The following is a 14,131-nucleotide window of genomic DNA, read 5'->3' as shown; positions in this document are numbered from 1 at the left end:
AGTTTCCCCAGACCCCTCTGGGTGTGAGGAGGTTTTCTTTACTGGGGCCAAAGGTATTTAACTCTGGATTTAGTTGAATAAATTGGGCATTCTCTTCTTGAGGATGACTGGAACTCTGTATCTGTGTGTGTGTGTCTTGTGTTTTAACCCCTAGGACAATATGGAACTCGTGGGAGGTGGGTGGCGTGGAACGGTGTCCCCCACAGCTTGGTATACAGAGTGAGTTCCAGGAGAGTCAGGACTGTCCCAGAGAAACATTATCTTGAATAAATGAAGAGGAAGAAGAAGAAGAAGAAGAAGAAGAAGAAGAAGAAGAAGAAGAAGAAGAAGAAGAAAAAGACAAAGAAGAAGAAAGGAAGAAAGAGAGAAGGAAGGAAGGAAGGAAGGAAGGAAGGAAGAAAGAAAGAAAAAAGAAAGAAAATATTACCATTTTGCATATACTTCCAAGAAGGAAATGGAAGAAATTTCCATTTCTTATAATATATGAATTATAAGAAATCAGTAGAAACTATTACACAATAAGACAAGTTTAGGGGGAGGCTAGTCCAACAACTCTACACAAGATGTACACAGGTTATTTTGAAATATCTACTAAGTGCATAGTTGCCTTGAGCTGACAACCAGAGCTCCATATAGGGGAAAAACTATTTTCTCAAGATTTCAAGCAACTCCTCCACAAAGGCTTTGATATCAGGCCATTACCAGCTCTCCAAAGTACATTCCTAGTTTTACTGAAGGAGCTCTGTTTTATTATCAATACATCAGGTCCTTAGTGAAACTCAGAAGGCTTGGGTCCCAAATTATACTAGATCTCCCAAGATTATACCTCTTCCCTGCCTGAGGTTCAAAATAAAATTTTTGATTAATCAGGCCAGTCCTTCACACAACAGTGTTTTACATTTCAAACACATGTCACCTGCTGTCATATTGCCCATCTGGCATAACTACGTTTTTCTCAAAAAGAAAACTAGAACTTTATGACTAATTGGCATTAAGATTGGTTGTGACCCTGTAGTGTCTCATTGAGCAGCTTGTTAGAGGTCTATTCTTTGATAAGGGGATGGGCAAAGTGACTGGTTTTAAATCAGTGATGGCTTCTTTATAATGCTTTGGAGCCACTGGACAATCCTGGTAAACCATGTGTACTCAAGCATTCTTATCTCTAACAGCCCTGATTAACATATTCTTATCTTTTGAGTGTTTAGATGCAGTCTTTTCTGTGCTTCTTTCTACTTTATGAGATTTAACCTATTTCCCAAGTATTGGTAAATCCTTTCTATCACTAATCCTACAGTTCTACATTATTGTTAAGATGGAAGTGTCATCCTAGCCACTAACATCCATCCCAAACCCATAGCCTGGAAGTTGTTTGGGTCTGGATCGCAAACCCATCATGCCAGGTCCTGACCCCTCTCACAGGGTATTTAAGTGGACTTCCAGCAAGGAACATATGGTTCTGGGTTTACATGTGCTCCCCCCATTTTCTGTCTCCTCTGCCATGCCCTCAGCCCCAAGAGAACATTGCAATTAATAAACCATGGACATTTACATTTGATTTAATCTGTTTTAATTGGACTTTTGTGTGCCAGCAAAGTGGATTGTCCTAGAATTTTTTCCTAACATGGAGGTACCACCAAGGAGGTTCAGTTTCTCTTGTGGACTCAGGTCCCAGGAAAATGCTGGAAATTGCCCTTCCAAAACATAAGATTTATGTACATATGTGCTTCCAAATAACAACAGCTCTAAAAATTTAGCTTATATACCCAGTTTAAAATACCAGGTAATAGTACCTGGCTCTCGAGTGTCTTTAGAAATCTGAGATCATGGCATTTGAACAACAAGAGTTTCTCACACATAGACATGCCGGATTTTGCAGCACCCTATGGCTTCTTCAAGAAGACAGAAGACCTGTTCTCTCCAGACTTGCTCAGAGTTTGGCAAAGTCACCCACACTGAAGCAAAAGAGGCCTTGTACCATTCATCTCCTGGATGCTTCACCCAGGGAATCGATCCCCTCATCTTGGCCAGACAGTTACACTAAATCTTCCCCCTCACAGGAAAATCTTTGGGCCTCTCACACACAGCAGCTAATAGCCAGCACTTCTTCTAAGACTGATGTTCTCCAAGAACATGGAGAGGATGTGGGATTGCCTGCTAGGAAAAAACTGTCTCATTTTTGCTCATTAATTCCTCCCAGATCTGTCTAAAGACATTTGACAACTCAAGGTACTCTTCTTTTACAGGCTTCAGAGTCCAGGTTTAACAGGTTTCAGTCTTCAGAGGTTCACAGTTCCCAATTTCCTTTAATTGCCTTCTAACCTGAAGCCTGTTGCTATTACACTAAGACATAAAATCTGCTCCCGTTCTTTTACAGGATCCTGAAAAGGTTCTATTGCTACATCAGAATCATGTCTGGTTAAATACAAGGTTTTCAATTTTTCAATTGTTTTTACTGTTACACTAACCCAAGCCAGTTTTTAGCGTATTTTGTAGGTCATTCCTGCTACTTAACCAGAGACCAACCTACAAGGAACTCTGAGGACAATGCCAAAAGCACCTGTACTAACTCCTGGGACCTTACCATTGGTACCAGCTCTCTTAGATCAAGGACACCTGCCAGTTCTTCTGGATTAAAAACACCTGCCAACTAAAATCTGGTTTCACCAGCAATTGTGTCAAATCCCATAGATTGCTCCATTTTATGGGGCCAGTAATAACAATATGTTTGTCTCTTAGACACTTGCCTTCTTACCTCACTTAAGAAACAGGTGCCTTTCATTTCTGGGATGATAGTGAACAGAATGCCATTCTATACCCACCAACATTCATCTCGGCCCCTCCCATGAAATCCCATGCCCACTTGAGTTTACACCCTTTTTCCAAAGAGAGCCTAAAATATCAGTCATAATTATCATCTCAACTTTCTGTGACTCCTACATCTGAAGAGTCTGCAACATTAAGTTGGGAGAATCACCCTAGTCCCTGGCATCAATCCCAGACCCCAGCCTGGGAGTTGCATTGAATCGGACCAGCATGCAAGGTCCTGACCACTTCTCAAGAGTGGGTTAAGACCACTTCAACAGGGTGTTAAGTGTGTTTTTAGAAGAGGAACCTATAGTCTGAGGTTTGCATGTGCTCCCAGGTTTTCTGTCTCCCCTGCCATGTTGTCGGCCACCCAAGAGTGCTGTACTTAATAAAACCTGGGCATTTTAATTGTTCTAATTATAGTTACAATATTTAGTCAACTTACATTTGGCAAAGTAAAGTATATCATCTATCCTACCTTTGTGATTCTCAACTTTTATATTTACACACCATAACTAAGGAAAACTATAATGTACAGTTTGGAACTCAATTAAAGATCCCAGAAGGACATAATATTAGCATGGAGAGTCTGTAGCAACTGATAGGGGAGTTTAGCCAATCACATTCTGTCTATGGGGCGTGTTGCCCTAAGGCAAAAATTAACCTATAAACCTGGATGGTTCATTTCCCCACCGTCTCTTGGACCCTGTGTTCTCAGATAGACCATTGGGACTCTGGTGTAAGTTTTCCTTCTGTTTATTAAAGCTGTGTCTTTTATGTTAAGCTAGGCTGGTTGATTTTTAATTATAGATCGACCTTGCCTCGTCAATTGGCACCCGACCATGCGGGTTTTTTTTTCCCCGGGTCTTGCCTCCCCTGCCATGTTCTCAGCCACCCAAGAGCCCTGTGCTTAATAAAACATGAGAATTTTAATTGGTTTATTATACTTAAAATATTTAGTCAACTTACATTTGGCAAAGTAAAGCATATCATCTATCCTACCTTTGTGAGTCTCGACTTTTATATTTACACACACCATAATTAAGGAAAACTATAACTATATAGTTTGGAACTCAATCAAAGAGCCCAGAAAGACAGAATATTAGCCTGGAAAGTCTGTGGCAACAAAAGCAGAATCTTCAATTTTCTGTTACAAAATATGTGTGGATTATTTATAATTAGATGTCATAAATCAGTTTTCCTTAGCATGAGGAGTTATTTTATTCAGCTACATAATCAAGTAAAGTTCCATATTTCAGATATTCATTTATTACTATCACTTTGGATAATTCAACCATGATCTTCTGTGTAGAAAGGATTTTTAACTGTTTTTTATTCAACCATATATTTTCTCACAACTCTCCTTTCCTCTCCAGTCTCCTTCTCCCATGATCCACATGCCCCATGTTTATTCAGATATTGTTTTTCTCTATGTCTTATGTACAATAGAGCCATGTATGTCTCACTTATGTTCCTTTTTGTTGTCTATGTTCTGTGGCACTGTGAATTGTAAGATGGTTGTCCTTTGTTTTATATCTAAAAGCCACTTAGGAATGAGAACATATTTTATTTGCCTTTCTGGGTCTGGGTTAACTCACTCTTTTATGATGAATCCTAGATCCAGCAATTTGCTCATAAATTTCAAGATTCATTATTCTTATCCACTGTGTAACTATACCATAATTTCTATATCAATTCTTCAGTTGAGGGGTTGCTTTCAGGTTCTGGCTTTGACAAATAATGATGCTGTGAACATAGTTGAGCACTTGTCCTTGTAGTATGGTTCAGCATCCATTGAGTACATACCCAAAAGTGATACTGCTCTGTTTTGAGATAGGTTGTTACCTTATTTTCCTTTTTTTCTTTTCTTTTTTTGATTTTTTAAGATAAGGTTTGTCTGTAGCTTTGGAGCGTGTCCTGAACTAGTTCTTGTAAACCAGGCTGGCCTCAAAATCACAGAAATCTGCCTGTCTCTGCCTCCCAAGTGCAGGGATTAAAGGCATGCACCATCATCAGGTGGTTTGCTTCTTAATTTTCCTATCACCATACTGATATTCAAAGTGGCTGTACATGTGTGGACTCCCATCAGCAATGGAGGAGCATTCCCTTAATCCCAAATCCTCTCTAGCTTAAGTTGTCATCAGTGTTTTTGATCTTGGCTATTGTTACAGATGTAATATGGAATCTCAGAGTTGTTTTGATTTTCATTTCTCTAATCGCTAAGGATGTAGGAAATTTCCCTGTCTCTCAGGCAATTTAGATTCATGCGTTGAGAGTTCTCTGTTTAGGTTTGTACCCCATTTTTTATTGGATTATTTGTTCTTTTGATAAGCCCTTTTTTTTAGTTTTTTTATATGATTTGGAGATAAGTCCTCTGTCCAGAGGGGGATAAATGAAGACCTTTTCCCATATTTTAGGCTGCCTTTTTTGTATTGTTGATCATGTCATTTGATTCACAGAAATTTCTCAGAATCAGGAGATCCCATGTATTAATTATTACTCTCCATGTCTGTGCTGCTGGGGTTATATTTAGAAAATGGTCTCCTGTGCAAATGAGCTCAAATATACTTCCCACATTCTCTTTTTTTTGTGATTCACTGTGGTTGGTTTTATGATGTGGGTTTTTTGCTTTTTTATATGAAGTTTAGTATTTTTTTTAAGGTCTTTGAAAAATTTTACTGAGATTTACATGGGAATGGTATTGAACCAGTTGATTGCTTTTGGAAAGAGATCTTCCCCTTCTCTGGTCTCTCATTCAATTTCTTTCTTCCAAAGTGTAAATTTCTTGTCATAAAGGTCTTCCACTTCTTTAGAGTTATTCCAAAATATTTTATTTTATTTGTGGCTATTCTTAAGAGTGATGTTTCCATGATATATTATTTGTAGCCATCTTTCTTTTTAAAAAAATATTCCTTGTAACCACCTTCTATCTACCATCCTAATGACCACTCACAATCTTCTAATAACAATAATTATACCCCCAACTTCTAAGAGAAATTTTAATGAAAACATACAAATGAACTCACATGAGATTTCACTCTTCATTCCTGTCATATTTCACTTCATGATATCCTTCAGGCTTAAAAACATTGTTAAAATTTTTATGTTTTCATGTTTTACAACATGTTCAGTATTACTCTATAATTGTTATTCTGCAAATTTGGAGTATTTTCTCCCATTTTTTTCTGATTCTAAAAGCATGAGTCATAGTTTCTAAAAGTTTAGAATTTGATTACCATTTTCTAAAGAATCATATTATGACTATATTGAATTTCTCATTCATTTTCTGTATTATATAATTAGTTTCTGTGCCAATCTTTTTCCTTGCTGTTGTAGAATCATCCATGACAAGTTCAGCCAGAAGCAGAGGTGTTAAACTTGGTTCCTCCATACTTTTCCACATTTAGAAATTCAAAATACCTCATGAACTCCATGTCACTAGATTTTTAGATTACTCCTGCCCCCGATCCAATTCTCTTTCCTGTCATTACGCTGATGTGAGTTCCTAGGAACTTCTTCATGTCTTTTCTGAAGTCTGTAGTTCCTCCTGTACCTCTCAGTACACACACCCTTATCTGTGCTTTAGACAAGTTTCCCATGGTCTGATGAGTTTGAGGACATTCAAGCAGATAAACAAAATTTTTTAGGATGACCAGCTCACAATCCTCAGTTCCCACAGCTCCATCCCCAGAGATTCAACTGGAAGGTCATGCTATATTCCCTGGGTGCTGACCATGGATGATTTTTCTTGTTATGGCAATTTATGTTGAGCTCCAGGGACCACTTCCAAGAAGCTCAATTAGACTGTGGATATTAAACATTGCTTTTGGTGATCTTCATAATCATACAGATGTCCTGCTAAGATGCAAGCTCTCTGACAGTCATCAGTGTTTCCCATAAGAATAGGAAGCCTCATATGATTTGAATTCCAGGGAATTTCCTGACCTTACCAAAAATAAATAAAAGTTTATAGCTCAGTATAGGTTGTAGAACAGGATTCAGCATTCATGAGTAGAAGGCACTAGTGAGGGTGTTAGCTTTCATCTACCTGAATGTCAACCAGTGTTACTTTGGAGAGGACTAGTCTACCTTCTTCTGCACATTTGCACCTTTATAGGATATAAAGCCATCTGTGATTCTTTGTAGCTGTGATCCTTGAACACTGAGTACTCTATTATACTGGCATGTTCAAAATTACTGATATTTCAATATGTTGTCCAGGAAATTGTTTATGCCTGATATAAAAGCATCAAACCATTGTGATTCACAACAGCAGAAATCACGTGGACTTCTCTTGTCCACCTCTTCTTGGTCTTGGATTTTCAGATTTCTGACTTCACTGACAGAGTTGGATTCATCTGATTGCTCTAACTCAGAACACAGCTTGAAGCACTAAAAGGGAGACAGGGTTCTGTCCAATGTGTCATCTATTTTTTCACCATTGTGATATAACTTATTGACATCTGGAAATAGGGAAGCTCAACAGAGAAATGTTTCTATCAGATCTGATCTGTAAGGAATGTTTTATGATTAATAACTTAAGTGGAAGCATAAAGACCACTGTGCATTATGACACCCCTGGGTAGGCTAAGCAAGAAATGAGGAACAAAGCACTAGTCAACATTTCTCTTCTTTAGTTCATGCTGTGACTTCCTCATTGACATGTGGCAATTGGAAAATGTAAGTCAAATACGTCCTTTCCTCCTCAAGCTGCTGAGGACTTTGTGATCGATATCATAATAGAAAACAAACTGGCACAAGTAAAAGTGCAATCAAAGTCACATTTCAAGCAATGTGGCAGTCATGACAGAAATACCAAAAGAAGAAATATGAGTAATTTCAATGTGTGAATACAGTCATACATTGTTTACTACGTATATTAACTTTGATTACTAAATTTTGGAGTAGAGAAAGAATATAGTACTCTAAGTATCTCAATTGAATCAAGCTGCCTCATCACTGAACATATTACTGACTACAGAAACATTGGGCAACATTTGAAGGTTCTCCTTACCTATTCACTCATCTAGTTACCTGGTTTTCTTTCAGTTTGCTGACTCTTTCTTACTTTCTTTCTTTTTTAATTCCTCTCTTTCATTTCTTACTTTGGTGTGTAGGTATGAAAATTTTTAAAATACAGAAAAAAGACCTTGAGATAAATCTACAATAAATAGCTGTAGTGGTTAGATTCCAGTGATTGTGACAAAGATACCCATGAGAACAACTCAAAGACAGAAAGAGATCAGAGGTTCAGTAGGTCCAGTCAAATATTATGCTAATGCAGAAACACAACCCCACTGTGGAGTGCTATCTTTGAACATTATAAACTCTGTGCAGGGGTGACTTGAGGTGGCACTCTTGGTGACATGCTTGGCAGGCCAAGTAAGGAGGAAGCATACCTCCTCTATCAGTAGAATGCCCTGCTAATAGTCAGTTTTTGAGTACACAGTAGTGCACTGTAGTTCACTCGCTATGATTAGGTTGTGGTTTGTCTCCTGATGAAGTGTTTTTATATATTATATTACAGCTAAAGTTATTTCCATAACACCAGGCTTTTTGTTTAGATTAACTAGGGCACAAAACTCTTGAAATAATTTGTATCAAAGTTGGTAGTTTCTGTAACTATTTCAAGTATGAGAACCTAGCTTAGATTGTGTTTTGGGTATTATTAGAGAGCACTGGCTTCGCAATAAAGTATGCAGTTATATCTTTTATTCTGCATCCCTTGTGTTCTTTTTTCTGTGGTACTACCGAGGGTCATCCATAACCGAGGTAGGTGGGGAAGGGACCCCAACTATTGGTGCCTGAAACAGAGACCCTGAAAGAATGTCAGGAGTGTCAAATAATAAGAAACATAATTACAAGGTAATGGGACAAGATAACTTTTCTCTGTTTCTGTCTATGCCTAAGAATTTGCTGGATACTCATGGCACCCATATATCTATATCAGACTTAGAGATGTGTCTTGAAACTATCAAGGAATGTAATCCTTGGTTGCCCACAGATGACAATTTAATGAATATGGAAAATTGGGATTGGGTTCAGATAAATGTGGAGAGGAGGCTGCTAACTCAAGGACAGGAAGGACCATGTGGTCAGATACTGACTGATCATCTGTGCTGTGCTTTGTTCTGCTTTTGTATTTAAGGAAGTTCTGAAATAAACCCTGGGCTGTTTGGCTGCTTCAGCATGACTGGACACACCTCCCGATTCTATCCTGTCTTCTGTTTCTTCTGTCCTGGCCTCAAGGATCCCCTATCCAGGAACCCTAGCTGACCTCGTAGGAGCATTTCTTATAGGTGACATCCAGCTGTGCAGCTTTCTCGGGAGGGGTGTCTTCATAGGGACACCACAAATATCCAAGAGTGCTCTTAGGTGCATTAAGGATATCCTGGGAGCAACAACAGTTGCACATGAAAATATAAAAAAGAGGTTAGCTGCAAAGCATGAAAAACAAGTAAGAAGTAACCTGAGTATAATTGTAAAATAATAGTAAAATAAGAAGTAATTGTATATAATTTTTAAAAAGCTAAATATAGTCCAGGAAAATAGCAAACAGGTGTTTGTGCATTACTTGTATATATTTTAAATGTCAGGGGTACTAAGGAAGGACAAGAATTGCTTCAGTTTTTGAAATGTATAAAAGATGTGTGCTCCCAGTTTCCTCCAGAATGAACTATGAATCTAGAGCTTTAAAAAGGTGTGTGTGAATGAAGGAGTGCATATGTTCTTGGTCTGTGTTTCGACTTTTACTACATAGCTGTTTTATGTGATTATATTTCTAAAACTGTAAGGTGGTACCAGGACGTGCTTGTCTGTCATTAATGTACATTTTTTGTCTATTCACCTTCTTTTTAATAATGAAAGTGATGAGGCAGTTAATCTCTGCCCTTAGCCTGATGTGAATTTTTATTGGATCAGTTCCAGAACTTTGAGTCCCAAAAGAAAAGCTTCTGTAAGGAGACGCATGACACTGACCACCTTCCTTTGCTGCTCTCTGGCCCACAGCCTGCCAGCAGTTGCAGCAGGAGGCAAAGGGTGCATGGTCATGCTCACGTGGGCAGAGATCCTACAGAGAGACATTCTCATGCAAATGGGTCAGCAACAAAAATTGTCTGCTTGCAGTTAAAGACCTGCAGGGATGTGAAACAAAAAATCTTTAATTGTGGCCAGAGATGTTAAAAGTCATCCATCACATCTGGGATGAGCTCAATTCTCATAAAAGTTTCCAAACGAAAGTAACAATTGTATGTCGGCACAACTCAAGGAGTTTTTGAAGCATTCCAGTGAAAGAATGTCTTCACACAAATTTCCAATCAAGAGATTTATTTGAGAGGGAAGAAACCAAAAGCATAAATACTCCTGCCAGTGTGGAATGGGGCAGCTGCATACTAAATTTGCATATGGCTCATATAGGGTTCCTTAAGCCATGGTGCATCAAAGGAGATATTGAAGGAGGAAATTTGTTAGATTTTAATCCCTGATTCTGAACAAGATTTTATACTGAGTGATTGGTTACATTTGTGTTGACTTGGAGAAGGGTAGAGTGTGGGCTTTATTTATTTGGCTGTGTTTTGAGAGTGTGTTTCTTTCACTGGGAGATATTATTTCTTTAGGCAGTTCTAGATTCAGAGAAGAAGTGTTTACTTTTGGCTCTGCTTTCAGGTTGGAGGTGTGTTTCTTTGAATAGTCCTTTCTCCAACCCATAAAGCTCAAAAAAAGTTTTCTCCATTAGTTTGCTGGTTCAAACAAAATAAAAAGAGATATTATAGCCCTTGACATATTTATACGCTATCCATTTTTTTCTACACAATAACTGCTGCTGGTTTACTGACTGTATGTCTGTTGACTTAAAATCTTTTAAAAAATAAGGTATAATAAGCCCTCAGTTCTTTCCAGTGACCCAAATGATTAGGGTAATATGCATAAGCTTTATCAGATTGATTACACACAAAAGTCTTATTCCTGTATGAAGTACAAAACATTAAAACATTAAATTCACTTATAGAGTTTCACTATAGTACAATTTTTCTCATGGTTTTACAGAATACACACACTTAATTCATAGAGTTTTTCTACAAGATGGTTTATTTTATGTATTTGCAGATAATTGTGACAAAGGATTCACCACAGATTCCATTCACTGCTATCTCTCCAGTCTGTGTTTTTTATGCATTTGAAGAGGAATAAGATGTAAAAAAGTCATTCTTACACACATATATGTTTATAAAGTTTCCCTGCACTGTGTGTTCTTTTATTACCATGAAGAGTACAATGGTCTCCAAAGGCCGAACCACACTGACTACATTCATAGAAGTTCTCTCTACTCTGTGATCTTTTGTACATTTGAAGATGACTGTGTTTTGCAAAGGCCTTACCAAAATGTTTATAATCATACAGTTTCTCTCTAGAATGTGTGGTTTATGCAATTGAAGATGACTGCATCTTACAATGGCCTTATGACACTGATTACATTCATGGTGTTTATATCCAGTATGCATTCTTCTATGCAGTTGAAGACTACTGTAACTTACAAATGCCTAACAAAACTGATTACATTCTTAGGGTTTCCTTCTCTCCAGTATGTTTTCTTTTATGCAATTGAAGACTATTTTGATATGCAAAGGATTTACCACATTGATTACATTCATAGGGTTTCTCTCTAGTATGTGTTCTTTTATGCAATTGAAGATGACTGAGACATGCAAAGGCCTTACCACAATGACTACATTCATAGGGTTTCTCTCCAGTATGTGTTCTTTTATGGTTTTGAAGATTACTGTGCTGGGCAAAGGCCTTACCACATTGATTACATTCATAGGGTTTCTCTCCAGTATGTGTTCTTTTATGTTTTTGAAGCTCACTGTGACTTGCAAAGGCCTTACCACACTGATTACATTCATAGGGTTTCTCTCCAGTATGTGTTCTTTTATGCAATTGAAGATGACTGTGCTGGGAAAAGGCCTTACCACATTGATTATATTCATAGGGTTTCTCTCCAGTATGTGTTCTTTTATGATTTTGAAGAGCACTGTGACATGCAAAGACCTTACAACGCTGATTACATTCATAGGGTTTCTCTCCAGTATGTGTTCTTTTTTATATAAATTTATTTATTTATTTATTATGTATACTATATTCTGTCTGTTTGTCTGCCTGCAGGCCAGAAGAGGGCATCAGATCTCATTTCAGATGGTTGTGAGCCACCATGTGGTTGCTGGGAATTGAACTCAGTACCTTTGGAAGAGCAGGCAATGCTCTTAACCGCTGAGCCATCTGTCTAGCCCCCAGTATGTGTTCTTTTTTGGCTTTTCAGATTACCGTGAGCTGCAAAGGCCTTACCACACTGATTACATTCATAGGGTTTCTCTCCAGTATGTGTTCTTTTATGCTTTTGAAGCTCACTGTGACTTGCAAAGGCCTTACCACACTGATTACACTCATAGGGTTTCTCTCCAGTATGCATTCTTTTATGCTTTTGAAGACTACTGTGACATGCAAAGGCCTTACCACACTGATTACATTCATATCGTTTCTCTCCAGTATGTGTTGTTTTATGCTTTTGAAGAGCACAGTTTTCAGCAAAGGCCTTACCACACTGATTACATTCATAGGGTTTCTTTCCAGTATGTGTTTTTTTCTGATTTTGAAGATTACTCTGATCTGCAGAGTCCTTAACACACTGAATATATTTATAGGATTGCTCTCCAGTATGCATTCTTTTATGCCTGTGAAGATCAGTTTGACATGCATATGCATTACCACACTGATTATATTCATAGGGTTTCTCTCCGGTATGTATTCTTTTATGACTTTGATGAGTTTCATAAACAACAAAGTCTTTATCATCTTTACTGTATTCATTGGATTTTTTTCCAGTGTGTTTTCTTTTAAGCATTTGAATATGACTATGATAAATAAAGGCTTTATCACACTGCTTACTTTTAGAGCTTTTTTGTCCAGCTTTCTCCTTTGTTGTCGCCTCTCCTGGTGCCAGCCGGATGAGCCTGTCTGGTATCCAGATGGGGGAGTTGGCATCCTGTGGAAACACACAAGCATACCCTCGTCCCGATGTTATTAGGATGTCTGGTCCCCTTCATTGACCAGACAGCTAATCTTTCCATAGGACTTTTGACAGGAAAGAATTAAACTCACAGGTCCAATGCACCATTGCAGGTGTCAATCCTTTATCATTAGTATTTAAGTGATGTAATACAAATAAGGTATGTGATAATAAATGATAAGGAGCAAAATATTCATGTGCTCTCTGTAGCCTTTCAATCTGCAATTTTAATGTTTGATGTGTTTTTTCAATAATTGTCTTGCCCTGGGGATTGTATGGGATGCCTGTAGTATGTACAATGTGCCATTGTGCACAAAAAGTTTCAAAAGCTTTAGAAACATAAGCAGGACCATTACCTTTTTTTTTACCTGTGAAGGCATTCCCATGATCTAAAAACATAAAGTGAGATGTTGAATAACATCTTTAACAGCTTCTCCTATGCGTGCTGAGGCAACTATGTAATGAGAAAAAGTATCAACAGTCATATGTATATAGCATAACCTTCCAAAGGAGGGTACATGTGTTACACCCATTTGCCACAGCACATTAGGTTTTAATCCTCTGGGGTTGATTCCCATTTTTAAGGGATTATGTACAGAAGGGCATTGCTGACATTGTTTAACAATGTGTCTTGCTTGTTCCCTAGTAATTTTAAACATTCTTCTTAAAGCCAATGCATTTTGATGATGCACAGCGTGATTCTCTTGAGCTTCTTGTATTGTAAATGCACCTTCTTGTGTATAAAAATCAGCCATAGCATTGCCATGAGCTAAAGGCCCAGGCAGATTATTATGTCCTCGAATGTGTCCTATAAAAAATTTCTGAGTCCTCTGATGAATTAACTGCTGTAACTCTTGCAACAAGGGGAGAATAGGGGATCTTCCAGACAATAGAGCTGTCTCTATTGCTGGAAAAAGTGTAACCACATACTTAGAATCTGATTATAAATTAAATGTCTGGGGGAATTTTTCGAGGGCTAAAATTACAGCTCGAATTTCTGCTTGCTGTGCAGATGACCTGGTTCCTGTTTCCACACGCATAACACCCTCATGTGTGAAAATCATAACCCTTCCTGAGGAAGAACTGTCTGTAAAAATATAGAGGGCCCTGTCTAGGGGCTCAGAAGAGACTCTGACAGGAAAAATAACCTCCACATGCTTAACAAATTCCACCAAAGGATGTCTGGGAAAATGATATGATATCTGTCCCATGAAACCTTGCAGGGACAATATCCAGTCCTCATTAGGTTGCATCAATTGATCT

General features: G+C 38.0%; 1 protein-coding gene across 1 annotated transcript in view; it reads right to left on the bottom strand.

Annotated features, from left to right (window-relative positions):
• LOC148117643 (uncharacterized) overlaps positions 1-14,131 on the bottom strand; it is a 43,116-nt gene that overhangs the window by 26,342 nt on the left and 2,643 nt on the right. The window contains exons 3-4 of the mRNA XM_087902357.1: positions 13,237-13,257; positions 9,083-9,196 (exon numbers count right to left, since the gene is read on the bottom strand). Of these exons, the coding sequence (XP_087758483.1) occupies positions 9,083-9,196; positions 13,237-13,257 (135 nt within the window). The remainder of the gene's footprint in view (positions 1-9,082; positions 9,197-13,236; positions 13,258-14,131) is intronic.

Source organism: Myodes glareolus, chromosome 27 (assembly GCF_982192425.1).
Source record: "Myodes glareolus chromosome 27, mMyoGla1.1, whole genome shotgun sequence".
Taxonomy (NCBI): Eukaryota; Metazoa; Chordata; class Mammalia; order Rodentia; family Cricetidae; genus Myodes; species Myodes glareolus.
Note: the sequence above shows the minus strand (reverse complement) of the source record. Positions and strands in the feature narration are given on the sequence as shown.